Here is a 24,860-nt window from a genome sequence, read left to right on the forward strand (position 1 = left end):
AAATTAATTTTCCATGTGTCTTTAAACTGCAGAGATTTATGGAAATAATTTGGAATGAATGCTGGAAGAGAAATGCCTAGCCTTGATTGGTGTATGAGCTCTGAGAATCTGAAAAACCATTTGCAGGGGTTTAGTAGCTTTAATAAATACATTCACAATGACATCACCTATAAAAATACAGCCCCTCAGTTTCACTACATGCAGGTTTCCCTTGTACAAACTGCCAACATTCTGTAAGAAAAAACAGAGGTTTTTGGAAGCAAATTCAGAAACAAAGTTCCTGACTACCTCTTGAGGATATGCAGTAGCCTGGTTCTCTGCAAACTTTTAAGCAAGTTTTTCTCTTCAGTAATTGCTATTAGAAGTCCTTGTTCAGCACTTCTTCTTTTAGAAATAATTCTTAAAATGTTGTCCCAATGACACAATGATTTCTACACTCTTTTTTTATTTTCCCCCCCTACACTTGTTAAATATATAAGATAAATTGCTACTGAACCTGGAGATCATTCTACAGCACTAGAGAGAGAACAGCAGATTTAACAGCAGAGACAAAAGAAACCTCAAAAATGCTACATGTGCAACCCCCAGTTTATCTTCTGATCCCATCCAAGCAGCAGTGAAGACATACTGAGTCTGCCAATGCTGGAAGTAATGCAGTAACTCTTGATATAAAAACCTGTAAACTAACAAGAACACTGAGAAATATGAATCTTTACTGCTTTGTTGTTCTTTTATGAACAACAAATATCTTAATAACAAGTTCTGCAAATAATAACATCAGTGCTGTTTGTAATTTTTGAGAGATCAACAAATCAGGAAAGGTCCAGAAAGGTTTCTGGTGCTTTGATGGGCAGGCTGAGAGTTCTCCCATTCTCCATGGATAAGTACAGTGTCATTTAGAAACAAACTGGAGCATTTTTCTACCAAAGCAATGATGGGGAGTGGGGGGTTATTTGTGCTTGGGCTTTTGCATTTCAGACAGGAATACATACCACTCTGCAAGGACTGAATTAATTAAGGGCTAATCGACTGTCTTGGACCTATAAAGAGATAATTCACCCATGCCATCTCCCACTAGAAACTGCAGTGATTATTGGCGTAGAAAAGACTGTTTATTTAGTGGTCAGAATAAGATAGTCACAAGTATTTCTAAGAGCAGAAAGAAGAGAGCAAATGAGGATATGAGTGTTTTTAATGGATGATTAAATCTGGGTAGCTTGATCTCCTTTCACGCTGTGGATGTTGTGTGCTGCAGTCACGCCTCTCACTGCCAGCCTGCTCTGGGATGATAATCACTCACTATGAAAACTCATTAGCTCCACAGCAATGAGTCCTCCACTGCTGAAGCTTGGTGCTGTTCTCAGTACCATGGCAATGATCTCTAACTGGATGTCCCAAACTCTCCCATCTCTGGTAGGACTAAATACCACCAGAATAACCACTTCAGATACTCTAGTAAGTAGCTGTGATATGTTGCAAGCCATCTTAATGCTGAATTAGTATTTAAGTGCCAGCAAAAGCTTCAGTTTGTTGCCTCTTTGTAAATCTCTTTTTAAGCTACTAATCTTCCTATCATCTCTTAATGCATGTTTCTCTATGGGCATCATAAAAGTGCACACTGGTGAGCATGTTGCAGTCTTTCTATGCAAGGAAAGATTTTAAAATAGCATCCTTAAATATTTAAGAACAAATGCCTTCATCTTGAGCATGGAATTCTAAAAAGACTAGAGCAATGTCATTTTATTTGTCTACACTTCTCTTCCTATGCTTACTGCCCCAGAAAAATGCATTGCATTATGAAGAAAATTTCTATTTGGCAGTAGGTTTCTTTTTGAAAACTGTATAATGTTATATAGTAACTATTCACTACAATATCCAAAGGGTCTGATTCTTTCCTATTTTTCTTTATTGGAGTACAGTTAAGCAAATAAAATAGCTGTATAATAAGTCAAATTGGTACCAGGAGGTTGGATACCAGAATTTAGAAAGATTGATAATAGGAATAATACGAATTACAAATATCACTTTGTATCATTGATGATCATATACAGCAGCCTCTGTTACTGAAAACTTATAGAAAAGCTATGATTAACTACTCATAAGAAGCCTAAATATTCAAGTAATACTTTAATTGGACAAGAGGGAACACTGTACTGGTATTCATAAATTAAATTCCAATGTCATTTTCCTAAATGCTTAGTAAAACACTCTTGTCTGTGTATCTTTTTCTGCAACTGCAATCAGATGTTTACATAATAGTATGTTATGTAAAATATAAATGTAACTATTTGTATAGTAGTTCTTAATCCTCAGAACTTAGTTTTGTTTTTATAACTAAAAATGATGCATTTACTAATCAGCATTTCATGAATTGAGTATATGCATGCAGGAAAAACACTACTGCAGAAAGTCACTGTATTTAGACTTTAAATATTACTACTTCAAAATTAATTGTGTTGTAAGAAAAAATTCTTTTGTCTTTTAGAGCAGCAAGAAGATGAGAATACAAGAAAAAGCTGTATTTTATTTTCCTTAACTGTGACTTGTTCACACTGAGCTACAGTATATTTTGCTAGATCTTGTGACAGTATGATATTACAAGTAAAAGTTCACAATCGCATTTATATCCAACTTTAGAGTTGCAACTATGAGAGGTACACTACCTACTATAACTATATATATATATTTATACACACCTACAGGTTTATATGCGTTTACACTGACATGTCCAGATTTCAAGTAGTGTAAAACTGCCATGCTTCCCTTGGCTACAACAAGGCACTGCTGATATAAATTCCTCATAAGTATTAATTCAGGAATGCTCTTTGCACTCCTTGAGTTGGAGTTATAAGAATATTTTTTGTTTCAAGAAGGGTAGCAGGAGTGTCAGGAGAGCTGGGGAAAGCATCATAAAAACTTGATTATATGATCTTGGCAACATCTGCCAAGTAAAGAAAACATGAATTTCAATCATGGGGTTATTTTTGCATATAAAAGCCCTGTAAATCTGCTGCCTTTCTCTAAACTTTAGATGCTGGTTGAGAGGCTTTGTGCTCCAAGTGCTCAATAATACTGGGGTCATCACTGATGTGTTTTTAACTGCCATCAAGAGTTACCCACTGGCAGCTTCTCCAGTGAACACTGCAGCACACACACTTCTCCAGAATTTCTCTTCTAGCACATACGTAGCTCATAAATTGTGTATATTGTACAAGGTAAAAAAGAACAAAACCTCCCAGTTTCCTCCCTGCAGTTGGAAGGATGAGGGGTCAGGTAAAGGGCATCCTCTTTTGAGCTCTGTTTTAGTCCCAGGATTGAAATCGCAAGACAAACTGGAAAATACTGTTTATATTTAAGCAAACATATTAAGTACAGTACTACCATTTGCCCTATCACTATAGTAACATCAGAGGTTGCTATAACAGTTTAAGCAGAATATATGAGGGCAAGTGAAAAAATAAATCATTTAGAGGTAAGTGAAGTAATCCTATAGTAGAGCAGCCTGTCAAGGCAGTGGTTAATATTGGGCTTTAGAGGGACTCCACTGTTTTCCCCAGATTTTCAAGAACTAGCATAGTTTATTATTGTTGCTGTTCTCCACTTGTTATTTCTTTTCTTGTTTGTTTACTGAGGCCTGTCAGCAGTAAGCCTGCATTTGAAGAGTAGATGCAGTATCTCCTTTAAGGTTTTGATGCCTTCTGGCTCTTTCTCTGCATGGCACAGCAGTTTCTGCTTGAGGGATTAAATGTCAAACTAAAAAAATAACAGAAAAATAAGGAAAGTACACCTCCACACATGTGCTTGTTTTTCTCTCTCACAATCACTCATATTAACCCATCTTAATTAATGAAGGAACCCTAAAGCCCCAAGTACAGGGAACCACAGAATACTGCAAAGAACTGTAGCCTGAATTGCTTGGTACTGTGCAAGTGCTTATTTATGCATGGGCAGTCAATAACCACGCACTCCTGTTGGGCCTGACAGTCTCTCACTAAGAGAAATATTTTCCCAAATAGCAGCTACCTTTTTTGATCAAGTGTTTGTTAGACTAAGTTAATCAATGAAGTGGTTTTGGGGGTTTTTTCCCCTTAAATAAAGCCAAAAGGGACACTCATTATGACACTGGCATATATAAGTACCTTTGATAACACAGCCTGGATTATAATGGCTTTACTACAGACTGTGCAGGATCCTGCTTTCTCACACGCTCTCCACTGTAGAGAATTTACTTGAATGCAGTAAAATCAGTTGCTCCCAATCTAAACATAGCAGGTATAAGGCTCAAATATCAGAATTTTTCATAAACTTATATTAAGTAATTTCTAAAGGAATCAGAAGCTCTTAGGTCCTGAATATGTTCCAGAACTTCAACAAAAATTTTGTTTCCATGCTTTTGCATGACGACACTGTTTGGGCATAAGCTCTACAAAAAATCATGGAAACTACTGGAGTAAATAGAGCCTACACTTTACAAGGGTTTTACAGCCTTGAAAGTCTTTGCTTGTTCAAGCTCACAATTTTAGTAGCTGCTCAAAAACAATTTAAATTGCCTCTGCAGGTGTAATTTTGTTTCGTTTTATTGTTCTCCATGTCTTAAACTAGATTTCCTTTGCCACAAAAATTAAGATGAAGAGAGCACCAGTATAATTTAGCACTGAACTCTGGATATAGCTTTCTAGCAAACCTTAGGGCAAGTTTCTCTTTTTACAGTCAGAGAGAGAGGTTGGAAGGGACCACAGTGGGTCATCTGGTCCATCCTCCCTGCTCAGATTTCTCCTAGAATACACTGCACAGGATTACATCCAGAGAGTTGTGGAATATCCCCAGTGAGGGAGACCACAGCCTCTCTGGGTCATCTGTTCTAGTACATGGTCACTGCACAGGAAAGTTCTTCTTCATATTGAGGTGGTCTATGTGTGCATCAGTTCCTGCATATTGCCTCTTGTTCTATTGCTTGGCACCATGGCGAAGAGTCTGGTTCCATCTTGACACCCTCCCTTCACATACTTAGAAACACTGATAGGGCCCTCTATCAGCTATCCCTTCTCAAGGCTGAAAAGGCTCAGCTCCCTCAGCTCATCAAGTCATCTACAGTGTGACACACTGTTTTTCCTTGCAAAACTTAGGAACAACACAATTTTGATTTTTCTGTTAACTCTGCAGTAGAAGGTCACTGTCAGCTTTAATGACTTCTTCAGAAGAGTCACTTCTGAAGAGTCACTTGTGAAGTCAGTGCTCTTTTCTTACCTCAGTCCACAGAGATATTGCACCTCTTCTGAGGTGAGGAACTCTGCAACTCGTTCTGCATTAAGCTGCCAGTAAAGCATCAATATCAAAGCTTGCCAGTTTGAATAATGATCTTCTCTAGTGACACTGAGTACAATTTTATAATGTAAATAGTAATTGATTCCAACTGTGTCCAAAATTACTTCAATGGCATCCATTAGCATCTGTACTATGAAATTCAGTAGTCAATTCTATATTATTTGGAAAGAATAATGCACAACATTATATTACAATTTAAAAAGAGTTAAAAAATTACTTCTTGTATCTATCGGTTTTAATTCCATCACTTGAATCTTTTCAGTCCTCTGATTATATCACTTCCTCTCATTCTTATGCCATTTCTATACATCCCATTAAACAGATACCTACTCCCACACAAACTTTAAATGCAGTGCAGTGCTAGGCTGCTTTGCAAGCAGACATGATTTTTTTTTACCTTTCTTTCTCGATCATGGTTGCTGTAAAAAAGAACAGTTTGGGAATTTCTAGAATTCTCCCATCCCAGTAAAGGATGTGCAATGTCTTAATTTCCCTGTGCCATGCTTGCCGTGAGCCCCGTTCACCTGAACTAACCGGGCACTTTTCAGTGCCACCCTGAGCAAGCCTCTCTTCCCTCTGGTGTGTGTGCAGCGATGGAGAACAGTTCCCACGTGGTGCAGCTTTAAGGGCAAACCCATAACCCACATCTGAGCTGTGCAGAGCCAGTTCCCCACGCCTGAGTCACACACTGCACTCGCTTGCTGGGCTTTTACTGTCTTTGTTGTTTCCATTAGTCTAAAGTAAAAGTCATTCAGGCTGAAAGGACATGTTTGTTCTCTGCTGATGAAAACTGTAATGTCCTTTTGCAAAGAATTGAATCAACTAGTTTATGTTGAATCACAAGCAAAATACTGTTCTCATCCATCCTGGAAACAGTGTGTCCTAGACACTTCTAGACAGCTACTGCAAAGGTGTGAGATACGGCAAAACTGCGAAACTACCGAACTAATTAGTTAAGAGCAATAATTGCTTACTGGGAGGAACCTCATTGCAAACATGTACTGCAAAAATAAACAAAAATATTCTGAGATAGTGTTTTTTCAAATAAAAAAATGTGCTCAGTTCCTTTTATTGTTATTATTTTGTTGTTACAGACTCAGATTAGCCCCAAGGAAGGGTGGCAAGTTTATAGTTCAGCCCAGGATCCTGATGGTCGTTGCATTTGCACTGTTGTTGCACCTGAACAAAACCTATGTTCAAGAGATGCCAAAAGCAGGCAACTCAGACAACTGCTAGAGAAGGTAAGTCTTCCAAAAAAAATTCCTCCTCTTGATTATTAAACTTCCCACATAAATCTACTCCTTTCCCTCTAAATTTAATATATAATGAACTACAGAAGAGTTATTTAATAAAAATATTTCTTCAGAGTATATTCCCTACCAGCGTTCTCACCCTGATCATTATTTGTCTGTTTTCCTTACGTCACACCTTTCCCAACCCAAGTTGCATCTTCTCTCTTGTTTATTCCTCCCAGATAGTTCCTTACACACCAAGGCAGATTTTTCTGTGTAAAAGCAGTTACAAATCCCACCTCAAACCAGCTCGCTGCTGTGGGATTTAAACTACAGCTTCAGCTTCAATCATGTGAGACTGCTGAAGGTCATTTCTTGTCTCTTACCAACAAGTAATGAGATATAGACATGACAGCATCTTGAAAGCAGACTATGCAGATGAGACAGTTCTAATTTTTTCATTTGCTTTTTCCTCAGATATTAGTATTTATTCATTCTCTGGTGGTGCAAATTTCCCCCAACAACCCAATTCTCAATTCCAGTATTATCAATTCCAGTATTATCTACTATTGCATGTATAGTAAAATCAATGAAGTGTTTTGCATCAACAGAAAAAATTGTGCAACCATGAAAAGACAAATGAGTCTTCTGCATTCCCTGTACGTAACCAAGGTGATAGTCATTGTATCACAGCAGTACAGAACCTGAGACTTGAGAGAGTGTTTCAACAGCAGCAGAAAGCAACATAAAATGTAGATTTAAACATATATTTTTAGGATACAATTTTCAGTATTTTTCTAGCTATAGAAAAACGATTCCAGTGCTAATATATTGCCACATGCCCACAGATTTTTGGTCCCTGCCCTCCCATGAACTTCAGAATGCACTTAGTTTCAAGTTGTAACAGAGCCCATAGCGCGAGTTGCATGGAGAGAGCATTGATGAACCAGCACAAGAGGAGTTAGCTCCTGTCATGCTGTCTGTTTACTTAAGAAAGGAAGACTTCAGTCTTTGCTCCAGCATATTTCCCAAATACTAAAATATTAACGTTAAAAAAAATTATTTTGAGGTGGGGGCTGAAAAGATGCATTAAGATCACAACATAGTTTTTGAGTTGCCACAGAAAAGAACCTAAATCATTAGTCTCTAAAAGCTGTTTTCTTATGATTGGAACTGTGGCAGACATGGATGTGTAATGGCATATTATTACTTCACTAACTCCATGCAGTCTTTTAATTAGAGGCTCTGTGTGAATGCTCCTTCTACCAAATGGAAATGCTCAAAGCTCTTCCAGTACCCAAAGGACTTTATTTGCCTGCTTTGAACAATTAAAATGCAAAGAAACAAGAAACATTGCTTTTTTCATTAAAAATCCTAAGAACTGCTAATGGTGACTGTGCAATAACTAATGTATACTATTTTTAAGAGTATTTTCTGAATCCACACAGTCTCTAGATCATGTGTTAGTTTCAAACATGAATATCCATTCAAACATCACATATTCTTGCAAACAACAGGAATACTGCTGGGTTATTAGGAAGGTAAATTTTTTGTTTGTTTTTTTTGAGCCAGATCTTCAACATGGTGCCTAATACATTTACAGCAGTCTAGTTTTTTCATGTTTTGGGAAAACAGTTATTGAAATACAGCAACAGCACTTGGAAAATGTATCATTTTTATGGCTGGCAAAAGCATTGCTTTCATAACAGAAACTTTTAGAAGTATGTATAATTTACTCTAGATGACAGTTACTGTTGCCTCACTATGGTAAGTGTTCACAATATGTACAAAGTCACTTGCTCTACAAAAGTTACCTGAACATTCTCTGCTTTTCATCTGAAAAAATTGTGGGTTCCTACTGCTGAAACATTGGATAAAATTTCTAATTTTACACTTACTTACAGAATTATGAGCAAACACCTATTTGATCATTGACACGCCCCAGCTTATCTCTGGATAATCTTATGAATTCCTTATATTGAATTATTATACAATTGCCTAGCAATGAAAAAAGCATGCTCTTCGTACTAACCAAAATCTCCAAATTTCAGTCCTGTCCTCCCAAAGTGCTTGGGAGGAAACTAATGCTGTATAGCACTTTCTGAACAACAGTGACCTGGACAGGTGTCAAAGTAGACTCTATTGCCTGACAGCTTTTTTTTTGAGCCCATTGATAATGGTACTTAAAGGGTCTCTCTCTCTTTACCTCACAGAACTAGTCCAAATAATTTATGGCTTCAAGGTCTTGCCCTGTTCCCCAATATTTGTACTGTCATGCAGTTATGGAATTTGGAACTGTACTGTGGTATGAATGACTCAGAACTAAAGCACTGACACGAGCACGTTTTATTGCCTGACATTTAACCGGGGGGAAAAATAAAGCAACAAAAAGTGCATTTAGAGAGTGTTCTTCTTTAACAGGTTCAGAATATGTCTCAATCTATTGAAGTTTTAAATCTGCGGACTCAGAGGGATTTCCAGTATGTTTTAAAAATGGAAACACAAATGAAAGGGCTGAAGGCCAAGTTTCGGCAAATTGAAGATGATCGGAAGACATTAATGACAAAGCATTTTCAAGTAGGTTTGATTTTAACAATAACTTTGAAGCCTGCTGGAAGCAATGTACTAAGTAGCAATGCATGGACTGCTAAGGTCTCAGCTTGAAATGCTCATACAAGAGCATCATTAAAAGGAAAAGCATAATAAATCTTCCTTTATGATGATAATCTTTTGCTCTGATCAATTTAATTGTAATAGGGAGGAACTATTAATTATTAAGTCATTACAGAAATGTCACTTTAAACAGATTCCTGGTTTTTTGTGTATCAATGTGCATGTCATACTGAGACATTTATATTCATTCAAGCTCCAGTGATAAATGGGGAGATCCAATGGAATTAATAGCAAACAACAAGAGTTCTACACTTTTAGTGTTGCTTGACATTTACTGCAGTTGAAGGGAAGAAAGCCTATAATAAATCAGGTTATTGTAATTTTTATCCAGTATAATTAAGATCTAATTTCATCTCTGAAGGTTTGCTGTTTTGAATTTGGGATGGGGAGGAGGGCAGTCATTCCCAGTCACATTTGTGTGATTAAAAAAAAAACTTTCAGAGAATTTTACTGACAACAAAAACCACAAGCTAATCCAGAGAAGGGTTGCAGAGATTACAGAATAGCATTGTGTATTCTAAAAAAGCTACCTGAAGTACTCTTAAAGGAAAAAACATTACAAGAGCATATTTAAGGTCTTTAAATAGCAAGTCTGATAAATTGACATTTCGAGACTGCAAGACAGCAAAATAGGTTCTAGAAAATACATTAAGAAAATTATATTCTGTTAAATACATATTTTTGAAGTGTTTATAAAAGTTCATATAAAATTAACTTAATTTTCTAATTGGTGCTAGAGTTATATACCTATATAATTACATAGCCAACGGGGTCTAATTTATTTTTCAGAGACACTGAATATCCAATGGGCCTTAACAATGTCAGGAATTAAGTACACTAATGATCAGACTACCAAACTTTATTGATTATGTCATTGTTCTTAGTTTAGAGTTTGAGCATATGCTTCCATTTATTTTCAAGTAGGAAGAAACATCTCCACCTTTTTTGCCTTTCACCCCTCATTGCCACAATAACAACACATTTGTATAATACCATTATATATTCTGTATTCTCATTATAGTTTTCCTTGGGAACAAAATATCAAAATTTGAATGTCTGATACACAATGTCAAAGGTAGCAGATTACTCCAGCACTCTAACCTTTTAAATATTCGATATTTGTATTGGCCAGTCATTTAACTTCAGTTTGACAGTTTGCCTGGAGTATAAAAGAGTTCCAGCCAATGAAGTTATAGAATAATTTAAAAGGTCAACATAATACAATATGCTGCTGCCTTTCTGAAATTTGATCTACTAAAATTCCAGTGCTTTATCTTTCCCAAGACAAAGAAATTCTCTCTGGATGTAGCATAACCTCTCATATCAGCAGGCTCGAAGTGCCAGAATACATTTACCACCTATTGGTGTTGCAATACAAATTAGTACTTATACCACTCATCGTAGCAACAAGCTAGGAGTGTCAGGAGAAAACAATTTTTTATTTTATTATGACAATGCCAAAACCAACTTTATATCATTTACTGAAATGAGATCTTCTAAAGCTATGTTTTCATATTGATCAGAACCAAAGAGTACAAATTTGATCCAGATCACACTTGAGCATATGGTCATACTTCAGCCAAATCTGCATTTCCACCAGGCAGGAGATACCTGTTCTCCACAAAAAGTTACAGCAAGTTTGCTCAAATGATTCCTCATCTGGCATAAATCCTACCAGGAACTCATTACCTTCACTAATTCTCTTAAAGACACTTTATCTTCATGAGTTTTCACAAGCTTTGCTTTTTTTTTTTCTATTATGGTTTACCCATGATTTTTGGCCATTCACTGCCCCACAGAGCCAAAGCCTAAATTCATGATTTCAAAATGAAGTAACAAGAAATTTGGTTTCTGGAGCTCTGTTTTCGCTCTCACAAAGCTTACTCCTCTTGTCAGTGAGGAAAAAAAGCTATTCATTTTAACAGGCATAAAGTAGGTTCAGGTTAAGCTTTTAATAAAAACAGACAAATAAAAAAAAATTTGAACTGTAAACAAGAAGACTTCTCACTTCTTCCTTTCCATTTCAGTAATTCTGCTACCATAACCTTGAGAACAGAACCAACAGAACTAATACTCTCAAATCCCTGTATAATGACATACCTACTGATAATTTAAAATGCAATTTTTCAGCTATTGAGATGACCTGTGTGCAAGATGTACACATTAAAGTTTTTATTTTGAGGTAATAGTAATTCCAATATGAAAAAATTGTTAAGACAATATGCATATATTAGCTGGGTGATGAGATACTGCAGAACTCTCAAGCTGTCTTTGAACACGTTTGAGAGGCAAAAATTCAGAGACAGATCTTCAAGTAGCTCAAATGCTGACCCTGCCTACCAGCTTCTTTCATATCTCCTTAGCAAAAATGCATTTGGCATCCTCATGTAATTTATTTTGGAAATGTCCTACCCTGCTTATTGCATCTTCTGAGACAAATGGTGTAACAAATGTGTGTGTCTCTGCACACCTCAGTGACCACAGCAACCTCTGACACATTTGCTGCTCAGCCTCTTTCTGGTGCCTGGCCTTCCATTCAGTTCTCTTCTGCTTTCCCCTTTAACCTGCTGAATACTCCAGCTATTGATTTTTTAACCCTTTCAATAACCCCTGTGTCCTAAACTGTTCCCAATCTCTATTACCACCTGATGTTAATATCTAACAAAGCTTTATTTCCATCTTTGCCTTGTTTTGTCCACCTTGGCATCTCCTTATATCTCTCTGGCATTTGCTTATGGAAGTCCTGCTGTTCCCACATATTATAAAAAGATTTCCAAATTTCTTCATACAGATGATACATCAGGGACAAACCTGTCTACTTTTCAATAAAGCAAGACCTTTTGACTGCAGGTTCTTTGAGGTTTTCTATGGAATAATAACAAAACAAAAAACCACCTCAAACAATTAGGTTAAATTTAATAAAGCCTGTATTATTAGCGCATTTAAAAGAATAATTAAGAAATGAAAAATGGGCAGCCAGTATTGGTTACAAACTAAGACAAATTCTCAAAGTATGAGACACGGCAAAAAATCTGAGGAAGTGGCAATCTGAGACTCCAAAGTGGAGCCTTATTTTATTTAATCAGTGTTTAAGAATAAGATTGGCAATGCAACAACAACTGCATATGGTAAAAACATATTTATGGTAGTCCAGAAAAGAGAGAACTGAGGAAGTTTGAAGACACCTAGTGATGTAGCAGGATGACTAATACAAACCACAGTTAAGAACCATGGATTTTTTACTTAAAAAGGAAGAGGCATATATCACTACAGTTGGAACAGAACTGAACAGTGCTCAACACACATTGAGAAAAAGATTAATTTAGTATTTCTAAAGAATTAAATAGAAATTAACAGCTCATCCTATGTACAACAGCACTGTAAACCAGGTATGACCTCCTTGAACACTACTGTGCATTTAGGCCTAACCATCTTCTAAAGAAAGACACACTTCGTGGGGGTTTATATCCTATAGATGGAAAGTCAGACCTTCAACAGGTTTGGTTGAGATCCATTTGAAGGTAATCCTTTCCTTGAAGTAGAAAACCAGTTCTCTCATGCATTTTATCTGCTGCTTACTACCATTAAGTCTGAGGTTTCTAACACTTTCAAAATAGACTAATTGTAGATCTGTAACTAAAATAAATAATCATTTTCAAGTCACTTCAGTAATCAAGCATAAATATTACATTAAAGGAAATTATGGGATTGAACTCCTTTAAACTGCACTAACGGACATATGATTGCTTCTAACAGGAATTGAAAGAAAAGATGGATGAACTCCTGCCACTGATCCCAGTTCTGGAACAATACAAAACTGATGCCAAATTAATCACCCAGTTCAAGGAGGAAATTAGGAATCTGTCTACTGTGCTCACTGGGATTCAGGAAGAAATTGGTGCTTATGACTATGACGAACTACACCAGCGCGTCCTCAGCTTAGAAACCAGGCTTCGAGACTGCATGAAAAAGCTCAGTGAGTTAACAAGTTCATGGCAAATTTGGTTCCTTGGCTGTGTATTTTTAGTTGTCTCTCTTAAGAAAGATTAAGTTTGGGGCTTATTTTTGTTTGATTATATTCTGCTCTGTGCTACCCTAATAAAAGCCAAGAGTAACTGAAGCTAAGGTCAGTTACTTTGTGCCAGTGTATCTTAGATAATGACCTGTCCTGTTGTATACAGAAGGAATTAAGATGGAAAACTATAACAGACAGCAATTTCAAAATCTAAGAGTTTTGCAAACTAGTTGGAGAGCTACAAATATTCTGTCAAAAAAACTCAGACAGGCATTGCTACTAGAGTCACCCTTGGGATGTCAGTGTAAAAAAAATTTAGTGGGAAGTAGACTGGAATCAGTTTTGAGATGTCCACATCATAACCCTGTCATTTTGCTATCAAACTTGAGAGGCCACTCTGGCTGTACTGTGTTTAGACCTGTAATATTAGCACTAAGAGAGATGTGCCATTCTCCAATTTGCATTTCAATGTAATTAAGCATTACACCTAATTTAAGGGAACAAAGGATGATTTCTGTAGGAAGCACAGCAACAAACCCAGTGAGCACTGCACTAGGTTTGCATCAGGCAGCCTCCATCTCGGCTGCTCACATGCTGGCTTTAGTTAGAAAAAGTCAAACATTTAGCATCTTTGAAAACCAGTGCTAGCTCAATATCAGCCACCAAAACTAAGAGCCTGAAGTATCATTTTCAAGTGTCAGCCTTAACTTCCATTACCCCAGGAGAGATCAGCAGAACCTACCTGCCTTACAAACACAATGCAGTCTCCCCTTTCCCCAGTCCATCCATCCATTCTGAGACTCCTGAATGGATCACTACTGCAACAATCCAGCCCCACTATGAAAAACAAACACTTTGTACATTAACACTGAACATCAATAAACTAGAAATTCCAAGGTTCAGTCCTGTGATCGGTGTCTCAGTTATCAAGTGTGGGATGTTTACTTTTAAGTGCTACACATGACCTTAAATATCTTGTTGACAGATAAGCAGAGCCTCCTTATTTTTGTGATGCAATGGAATGAGAAAAAACTAGGTTAAGTTAGCCTCTTAAATTATTTATTTTCAGGTTCTTTATTTTACACTGGAAATAGCACAGTGATGATGCACTAAAATACATGAAAGACCTCTTCAAACACAAATTTCTTATGAAATTTCTTATTTTCCCTTCAGTACACACACATAATAGCACATTACTGCATTGACAAGAGACAGTCAGGAGAAAATATCTGTGTTGCAATACCACAACAAGCAAAACGATTCCTATGAATAGGCAGTATTTTCTGATAGTGAGGGTTAGAGTAAGTTATTAGACACCAAAAATCATCAGTTTATCTTTAATGAGTACCTTGTTTTTCTTTGATTTTATGCCATCTTGTAATATTGGTTAGTGAAGTGACTACAGTGTGAGATATATTTTAAACAACAGAATTACTAGGTATGTTGTCATCCTATCTATTCTGAATTCCTGCAACATATTCTATTTCTCTTGACGTACCTAATGGAAAAAACTCCTATTAAAATTATGTATATTAACAGTAGAGAGAAAATTTTTGTAAAAAATAAATTATTAAGTATATCCATTATCAAAAGGGAGTGGACTTTTTCAAGCTCTAACACAGATTCATTCATCCTTATTGGCATTACTCCCTAGTCTCAGATGCTTAAATGACTTTTATGCTCACCAGCTAATGGAGGGGCTGGTTTTTCACCTATCCCTGTGCACCTTTTAAAGTTAAAACAGTTTCAGTTAGGCCTGCTGTAACTCCTGAAAGTTCAGATCAGGAAGCTTAAGGGGAAAACAGCTTTCGAGCCTACACCTTCTTCCTGGCCACATTCACCACGCTGGAGATGGTCCAGCTGTGACTGTCCCTGCCAATCTGACAGCCAGAAGCCTATGGCAGCAGCAGGCTGCCACAGGATCTGGCTGGAATTTTCACAGATTTTGTTGCATTTCACAATATAATTATCTAATCAGCATGTGCAATAGCTATTTTCCATTCTTCTCGCTAGCAGGTGTTTTTCAGCCATATAATGCATTATTTATGTTGTCCTGGCCACTTATAAGGGATCTTCCATCTGCACTGGCAACACTGTCAACATCATTAACATATAGTAAGCAGTTGTCTTACTTTCAGTGAGGTTTAGTGATTACCACAACAGTTATGATGACTGGAATTTGCTTCTTTGTGAAATAAGAGAAAATCCAGGAAGAAGTTGATGAGAAATTTTTTCACAAAGCTTTAAAAGGGTGCATGCAACTAAACACTTAGGAATAAAGTGCATGTGATTGCACACATCCCAAATTCATGTACGCTTATGTGCATATGGGTCCTTTGCTGGCAGTCCTGTAAGACATGTACATTTAGAAGAGAGTGCAGGTTGCACAGTGTGCTTGGAACCCTCCTGTTCTTGTCATAATGTGCTTATGAAATGAGGGAAAAAAAGTAAGTAAAGCTACCATTTCTCTTAGTGTACCTGAACTTCTTAACATTTGCTAGTATGAAGATACATTTGACCCACCTTCTTATTAGCATCTGGTCCTTCTCCTGTCAGGGAATTAAATTGCTATATTGCTATAAACCAAAACAGAAGAAAGGGTAGCAAGGAGGCCTTAGCCATGCTGGGAAAAAAAAATGCATAGGCTAGTTTTAACTCTCCACCACCTCATAGCTATGGAAAATTCATAGTCCAGAAGTGATTCCCATTTCACATTCCATTTGTCTATGCTCTAGTTCTCTACATACAAAATGAGTTAAAGAAATGCCACAACTGAAAACTAATTGGAATTTTCATTCATTTCAGACTCCAAGACTTGCCATGCCAGAAAAATGTTAAATAAATGATCCTCCCTTCAGTATATTAGTATTACCATTCCCTAGCAAAAAACCTCAGCATGCAGGATCAATTTTAGTATAGCCACACAAACAATTAACAGGTTCATTCTGCAGCTGAGAATACAGACTGGGTTTAGATCAACATGTTTTACACTTAAGTAGAGAAGAAGAAGCTGTTACCATCTTCAGTGGAGGAGTAAGGGAAATTTCTTAGACTGAACACAAAGTTGGAAGTGCTTAAAACCACAGAGGAAACTCACCTTGTTTTGTCAGTGAACTGTTAGACATTATATTGAGCTTTACTCTTGAGAGAGTTGTCATACATTTAATTTCTGTATCAAATGCAAGATCAGGCTTGGGCAAGCTGGAAGAGAATTATCCTTATAAAGTCACTATAACCAATTATTTCAATGTTAAACAGATTCATAAACTGCATACTGTAGTAATGTATCATCAAAATGCTGTGATACTCACCTGGAATAAATTACTTCACTATGTTAGTCAATAACACTTCAGCACAGACAGCACACTTGCTACTTTATAATGAACAACACATAAATTGTTCCAATTCTGCCAATTTTTATAGGTCTGCTGTAACAAATGGGTGGACACATTTGAAGGCAGGGCTCCAAAAGACAGAACTGAAGAAAACAACACCGTCTTTCTCTTGAAGAATGAGAAATTAGATTTACAGTTTCATAATTGTGTTCATTCGATTCTCTTCTGATCCAATACTGGAAGCATCACTGCATTAGGGGACTGTCTGACAGTTTGACAGAGTAAAATGTGAACTGAAGGGCAGAGGAATTTCATTGAGAAGAAGAGGAAAATTTGGCCTCAGTCGCTTTTTTGAGAGAAACGTGTCATGTTGCTTTGCATCATCTCTCAGCAATAGGTTCTCTGTATTCACAAGACCAGTATTTAAGTAAATATGTTGATTTGTGGAATATTTGGGACAATTTACTTCTACAGAATTTACCTTTGCAGACTTAAACAGTTTAAAACAGCGTGAGCTGATTTATCAAGGTTGACCATTCAACCAAGACTTGCTTTGGGGCCTTGTCCTGTTCTTTCAAGCAGTACTTTCTGAACTGAAAGGACTTACTGCTTGGTTTGAGTTCTCACTACTCAAAAGAGGTGACATGCATGTACTTGGCCCTGAACATTTTGCAAATTAACAGAAGAGTGAGATTTTGAAACAATCTGCAGCTGGAGTAAGGGTGAGGGTAAACAACTGTAAATAATATTTTCCCGTTTTTAAAAATCATGTCAATAATTTTATTAAAGTCTGTCTTCAGCTAGACTTAAATTACTAGAATTTTGGCAGAGACTTTATATATTAAGCTCCTGTGGTGAAGGATCTTTCAACTGTAAGGAGACTGGGGTGACAAGACAGAGGTGGGCACTGACAGCTCTGCTGCTTCCTTTTTACTGTACATTCTGTGAGCAAGTAGGTCAGCAGACCTCAAGTACTGCTGAGGTTTACAGAAGAAACCTGCTAATGGGATATGAATTATCACTACAATAGGAATAACTTACCATATACAGAAAATGTACTTGTAGTATTACTCCTTAGTCTTAAGTACCAGTTCCATCAAATTATAACATAAATAGGCAGATCCATGGGTTTCTATTAATTGAACAAGGAAAAGGAAAGATGGGTCATACTGTAGGGCAGGAGGAAAAAAAATCCTCATGCCTCTTACAAGATGCTCTGTTTTGTTGTGCTGAAAAGAGAAACTGTCACTTTTTCAGTCAGCAGCCACCCCTCAGCTATAAGCAGCTGTCCTAACAGTCTTCCTTTCTTGATCACTACATGTTATCTGAGAATAAGAAATTGATCACATAAATACACCCTGATTCAAACTGATGATCATTTAGTGGCTGAAGTACAATGTCAGCTTTTTTTTTTCACACTGAACAGCATCTCAGTACATTTTGAAAGACTATTCTCTGAAAGCATCTGATTCCTGTCACAGGGGAAGGCAGCTTGGTTCATTTCAACTGGCGTTCAGTGAACTGTACATTCAGATAAATAGGAGTAATACAGCAGAGGAACCACAGTACTAGACACTTAAACATACAAATTTCTCAACACCCTTCTCTGGTTAGACTCAAAAACTCCACTCACATATGGATCATCACGTGCACAAACACCCACAGAGCTGTGTGCACACACCTCACAGCAGCTGGCACGTTCTACAAACACATAACCTGCTTTTACACCTCTGCTGGAGATGTGGGGCCTCGAGCTCAGTGTGTGCCTGTGCTGCTCCCCACAACCCACAAACACACCCAGGCTGGGGAGCAAACCTGTGAGCTCTCACACACCTGTCCTGGCTGAGGGACCCGACCCACTGCCCCCCATGCTCTGCCTGAGCGCTGGCTCTGCCTGGCCCCGGCCCCGCTCCCCCAGCCACAGTTTGCAAATTCAAGGCTCACTGTCATGCTGCCCTGCCTACCCCAACATGGCATTACCCAGCCCAGACACAAACGTGGGCTCTGAGAGCATCCTCACATCTCTGCCATGGGCCCCTTCCACAAGTTTTCTCCATTCAGAAGCAAAATTTCACAACTCATATATGATTCCACATTTAACTTCCGGGATTTCTTTTTTTGATAGAAGAAACGTTGTTTCAGATTCCAAATTCTTTGCTTATGTTTTCCTACTAATTTAAGTACTGTGTTTTAAAGGCAGGAATTAGTATACCTTATAACTCATACATTCACTGCATTTTAATTATTTTAAAAACTACAAATTCAGCAGTAATTATTTTTTTCCAATTTCTTTCTACTTGTTACTAGTTTTCTGATAATTTTATTCTAAATTAAATATTCCAAATTCCAAACTTATCCTTTCTGAAGGTTTGAGTTTATCTCATGCCCTTTTCTGAGACTATTTACTAACATACCATCTAAAAATAAAAGCCTTCACCCTCATGGGACATAATCCTCTAGCTTTCAAGATAATAGCAGTTCATAGCTGTAGAATAAGAGCACTCAGTGCACAATAATAGCAGTTTATCTACAGAGAAATCCAGAATAAAAAAAATCTGTACAATGATAATCAACTGTAAAAAAACTGTAAGATTCTTTAAAATAGGAAATTCCAAAAAAAATTTCAAAATATTACAACATCCATAGATTGAGATCTGTAAATAACAGAGGTTTTAACTGACCTGGAAAATAGACACAGCCTACCCTGCTCATTGAGGTCTCAGCATGTATTCAGTTATCTTCATTGCCAAAACACCCCACTTCCCTGGCTCTGAACAAAAACTCCACGAGCAGCCTCCAAGTTGCCACCATAGCATTAACCCCATTCTGAGTGAGGGAAACAGACTGGCACATTACACTCCTTGCCAGTTACAGAGAGTAGAAAATTTAGGCTTAATGTGACCCTCTTTTGAACTGAATAAATTCATTCTCAACACCAGATAGTTTGTTTTCCACATTTCCTAGATAGGTAGGGTTACACAGTACAGCACAACCACGTAGCACAGAGAAGTACTTACTTTTAGATTAAAAAAATTAGTGAGATATTTCACTTTTCACATTCTTATGGAACATCTTTTCTGTAAAACCATACTATTTCACCTAATCACCTGCACACCACTATGTGATATTAATCCTTGGTAAATACAATGAATTCCACCAGGAGCTTGTTGCTAATAAGAATGTTATTAATGTCCCCTAAAATATAGATTTTTGGATTGTTAGGAAGGTCAGCATCCAAGATCATATCGACTTTCATTATTTCCTCCCAGACAGTCTAATATGAGGCAGTCTAATGAATTAGAAGCCAAGTGATACAGCCAAGCTTGCTGAGTAATTCTCATACTTTCTTCACACAGCCCCCAGTCCTGGAACAGCTACATGTGTGCAACCACAGGGCAATCAGGCACAAGCTTTGTGTACAGTTTGCTTTGTGTATAAGCTCATTTTTTCCTGTATGCCCTTAACCACCCTGTTACCCTGGTCAATGGAAAACTGAAACATCCATCAGTCCTAGCTGTGCACTGAACTTCCTGAAGGCAAAAGTGACAGAGGATTATGTCTTCATTTCATTTATCATTAAGTGTTCTTCACTTCAGCTCAGAAGATATGGAAAAGTTCCTTCAGTGAAGATGACAATTCATCTTCAACATAAGTCTGAATCCCCCGGAGCCACAATTTAGTGCACAATTGGTCCTGTGCTCTGACAGATGTCAAGGAGAGTTGTGCAATTATTTGCATTAATGCATTTATTTTTTTAATTTCAGCATGCGGCAAATTGATGAAAATTACAGGCCCCATTACAGTGAAGATATCCGGAACCCGATTTGGAGCCTGGATGACGGATCCATTGGCATCGGAGAAAAATAACCGAGTATGTAAAGGCACTGACTATCTTTGTGCCCCCTTTTTTTTTATTTGTTTTATTTTAATCCTTAAAAATGTATTTTCCCCCTAGGAAGTTACACTCCCAAGCATGTTTCTTCTACTTCAGTCATTTTTACACTTAAACATCTTCAGAGAAAAAGCAACAGTGTTTGTGCAAAAATATCCAAAGACAAAAGTTAGCTAAGCACCTTTATGCCTTTAGCTTTTTCAGGGATGACAAACATCTCTCTGAACTGACTACACTTCCTTTTTATTTCCTAACATATTTAATGGAGCTTGGGTCTTTAAGAACTCAAGTACTATAAAACAAACATCCACACTTTTAGTCAAGAGCATGACTTGTAATTCAGCACAGTTAAAATTTACAGGACTAGGCCCCATATAATCTGTATTCAGGCCATTTTCTGCATCATATCCAAGTTATGTTATTGTTTGGATCTAAAATAGGACACAGCTTTAAGCAGGTGCACTGTCCAAAGGGGTTTGGAAGTCAAAACACTCTTTCATTTGTATGAGACCCACAACATTAGCTTTTTGACTACGGAAAAGAAAAATAGCAATAACTAAAGAGTTGTGTGCAGCTCTCCCCTGCCTGCTGTGTCTGTACAGGTTTACTACTGACCATGGAAATCTCAATTAACTTTAGGAGAGCAGCAAACTCTACTCAGCTCCATCTTATCCTGAAAAAGTTTCTTCTGATACCTCAGAGCGCCAGTGGCTGCTCCAGAACCATCCCCATGAGCCCTTGTCTCCATCAGCACCTGCTCCCTGTGCAGTCCCCTCCCAGCACACCCTGCCACCCCCTCCCCTGACAGCCACCACATTCCCCCCTCTTCAAGCAGCACACAAATTAGTTGTGCACGCAAACCATGCAAAACCCTCCTTGCACCAAGTAATGGGCAGCCAGAAGCTGAACTGCTGTTTATACAAATATTTTGTTCGTGTCAGTTTCGAAATTGTCATAAAAAACCCTCCAGAAATCATTCTTCTTTTTTTTTAGTAGAGATTTCATTTGTCCTCTGACAAACTAAAAGGAGAAAAGGCAAAATGCATGAAGGAAAAAATGGGGGAATGGAAGTTGCATACAGCACATTAAAATAAATTTATGATTCTGTTTTAAGGAGAAAAAATGGTTTCTAAACTTTACTGGTTTCATTGCTATTGTTTTTGTTTTCTTTACTAAGAATAGACTATTTTTCATTGATTAGAGATTCAGCTGAAAAAAATTCAACCACGTTTATTCCTAAGTATGAATTGAAGTTTAGCTCGCATACCGTTTTCCATCTCTCTCTTAGATTATTAGTCTCTGGGAATATCTTTAAGCAAGCCCCATATAGCAGAGACCCAAACACTGAATAATCCAAAATTAAATTTGTCTGAAAATGCAGACACTGTAGTTAGTAACAGTTATATTTAAAGTTCACCTGTATAGGTAAGTTTTGATTCAGAAATTCAAGAGTTCCTCATGCTTTTGTAACAGCAATGTGGGCAATATTGTACTTTGATAGCCTGCTGCATATCTAAAACCCATTTTCCCTCTTTTCCTGCAATTTATCCATCATGCCATATCATGCTCATCTGCCACAGATTGTGTTCCAGATGTTTACTCCCAATCTTTGTTTTCTTTCCAGGTCTGGTACATGGATAGTTACACAAACAATAAAATTGTCCGTGAATATAAATCAATTGCAGACTTTGTCAGTGGGGCTGAATCAAGGACATACAACCTTCCATTCAAATGGGCAGGCACCAACCATGTTGTCTACAATGGCTCCCTCTATTTCAACAAGTACCAGAGCAACATCATCATCAAATACAGCTTTGACACGGGGCGAGTGCTCGCGCAGCGCAGCCTGGAGTACGCTGGCTTTCACAATGTCTACCCTTACACCTGGGGGGGCTTCTCTGATATTGATCTGATGGCAGATGAAATTGGGTTGTGGGCTGTGTATGCCACCAACCAGAATGCAGGCAACATTGTCATCAGCCAGCTGAACCAGGATACTCTGGAGGTGCTGAAGAGCTGGAGCACAGGCTACCCAAAGAGAAGTGCTGGAGAATCCTTCATGATCTGTGGCACCTTGTATGTTACTAACTCTCACTTAACAGGAGCCAAGGTCTACTATTCTTATTCCACAAAAACTTCCACTTACGAGTATACAGACATTCCTTTCCATAATCAGTATTTCCATATATCCATGCTTGACTACAATGCAAGAGATAGAGCTCTCTATGCCTGGAATAACGGACACCAAGTCCTGTTTAACGTCACCCTCTTCCACGTCATTAAAACTGAAGATGACACATAATTTTCTTTCCCTTACCTCTCTCCGTCAAAACAGTCTCATTTGTGATTAACTTTAAAAGCATCCATCTCTTTCAGTTCCTTTTAATTTACATTTCTTTCTTCATTAAGGAAAAGCAACATTTTCTACTATATAATGCATTTCAAATATGGCTGAGCCTGTCTAAAATGACCTGTCAGAAATAAAAGCATCTTAACTCATGATTCTACAAGGTCTGTCAAGACCTTGTCTTGAAAAGCACTAAAGAGAATTTAAGTGGCTAAAGACAGTTTTTAAAAGATTATGATCTGCCTTATTTTAGAGTCAGAGACTAATGTTGGCTTAAATGCATGAATGTCTTTTTTTACCTCATTTTTGGTTTTAATCTATTGCTTAACTTCAGGAAGCATTTTGTTAGTGTCAGACACATATTGCACATTGTATTTTTTTATTTATTCAGAAAGATTTAGTAACTTAATTTACTTAGACATGGAGTATGATTCATTTTGCCATCACCCAATTTCAGATGTGGTGCTGTACAGTATGTTTTTAAATCTCTTGCAAACATTTTATCGACGGTATGTATTTCTACCATTGTAACCACCATTGTGCAATTGTATCTCTTCACTTATGTGAAAGTAAACTAAGTACTATTTTTTATAAAATACATTGAAATAATTGCAGTTCTGGTTATGGGTCAATTGAAAGTGGTAAAAATCTGCTAAAAGGTTGTTATTTCTGAGAAAGATCAGTAGCTTCTCAGATGCATGATTCCAGTTCTCAGCTTTGCTTGGTAGATCTCTTTTTCACCACTGGCACTTACTGAAGCCTCATACCCGTCTCAGCTTTACAACTGTTTGCCCTGTCCAATTTTTATCTCATACTGCTGGCTTCTCTCTCCCTTAGTCTCTTTCTCCTGCTTTCTTCTCTTCCACCATTTTATTGCCCTTGTTTATGCTCACTCCCCGATCTGGGCTTTCCAAGAGAGGAGCAGAAAGTGGGCTGGTGCCCATGTCTGCAGCAAGCGTGTGAGTCCACAGCGTGAGTGCTTTTCTGGGACAGTGAGGAACAGTGTTAGAAGTCAAGTTGCTTTCCCTAATCTGCCTGTCTTCTTACTCATAATAGAAGAACATTTATCTTTTGACAAAACTCTTCTCTGGGATGACCATAATCGAGGAGAAAATACAAAGGAAAAGGTACAAAGCCTGGATGATCACTGTGGCACTGGGTAGCCCTTGCTAGGAAATGGCAACAACACTGAGGCCAACCTCTTGCAAAGAAGTTTGGGTTTTGCTAGCAGTAGAATTGTTCCTTATGGTCAAACTGATGCCTTTAAAAACAAATATTTATGAAAGCTGTGTGGTTTGCTATACTATCGCATTTAGAAACTAGGGGGTGGGGAGAGTGCACATTATATTGAGAAAAAAGGAATGAGGTGCTATTCATCTCTTTTGGCATAAATGGAAAGAAAGTAATGTTATTAAGCACTAGTAATAAGATTTTTTATTAGCTGGGTTCTCACAAAATGCAAAATGACAAAAAATTCAGTGAAAGCTGAAGCTTTGTGAAGCTCACAAAATCTGGGATTCTCCTCTTTATATCCTTTGAAATTGAAAAGCTAGATCTATTTTGAAGACATTTTATTTGCTGGTTCTACCAATGTGTCAGCTAAGACCACCTTAAGCCTCATTAATGTTTTCATTATTATAAATATATATGTCTGTTTATGTTTACAAATCTGCTTTATAATATAAGCCCCCATATGAAGCTGAACAAATTGCCTTATTTTTCATACTGGCTGTAAAAAAAAAAAAAGGAAGCTAATTAGGTTTCAAGAACTGATAAAGGGAAAAAACCCAGCAAATTACATTACAACATGACCAGAGAAAAGTTACTTTCCTGCTTCCATCTCCCCCCCCCGCCTAGCTGAAATGATAGCTGTTATCCCTTACAATCAGTTACACAGAATTTCAAGACTCAGTTCAGCTAAACAGACAAATTAAATCACTTCCCTCCTGTAACCAACTTTCCTGTATTGACAATGAAATCTTCTGTGTGATGTGTGAAAGTGTATATGACTACTCATTAAAAAAGATATTTTATGTCATAC

The 24,860-nt window shown here is 37.4% G+C and overlaps 1 protein-coding gene across 2 annotated transcripts in view; it reads left to right on the plus strand.

Annotated features, from left to right (window-relative positions):
• The window catches only part of OLFM3 (olfactomedin 3), a 54,559-nt gene extending 29,994 nt beyond the window's left edge, over positions 1-24,565 (plus strand). Inside the window, exons 2-6 of one of the 2 annotated variants that reach the window (XM_027651779.1) lie at positions 6,420-6,566; positions 8,979-9,134; positions 12,987-13,206; positions 20,345-20,451; positions 22,097-24,565. In XM_027651779.1, the coding sequence (XP_027507580.1) occupies positions 6,420-6,566; positions 8,979-9,134; positions 12,987-13,206; positions 20,345-20,451; positions 22,097-22,774 (1,308 nt within the window). In that variant the 3' untranslated portion in view covers positions 22,775-24,565. The remainder of the gene's footprint in view (positions 1-6,419; positions 6,567-8,978; positions 9,135-12,986; positions 13,207-20,344; positions 20,452-22,096) is intronic. The other variant, XM_027651780.1, reaches the window with a different exon arrangement.
• The last annotated feature ends 295 nt before the right edge of the window (positions 24,566-24,860 follow it).

This window comes from Corapipo altera, unplaced genomic scaffold (genome assembly GCF_003945725.1).
Source record: "Corapipo altera isolate COAL_440 unplaced genomic scaffold, ASM394572v1 57, whole genome shotgun sequence".
Classification (NCBI taxonomy): Eukaryota; Metazoa; Chordata; class Aves; order Passeriformes; family Pipridae; genus Corapipo; species Corapipo altera.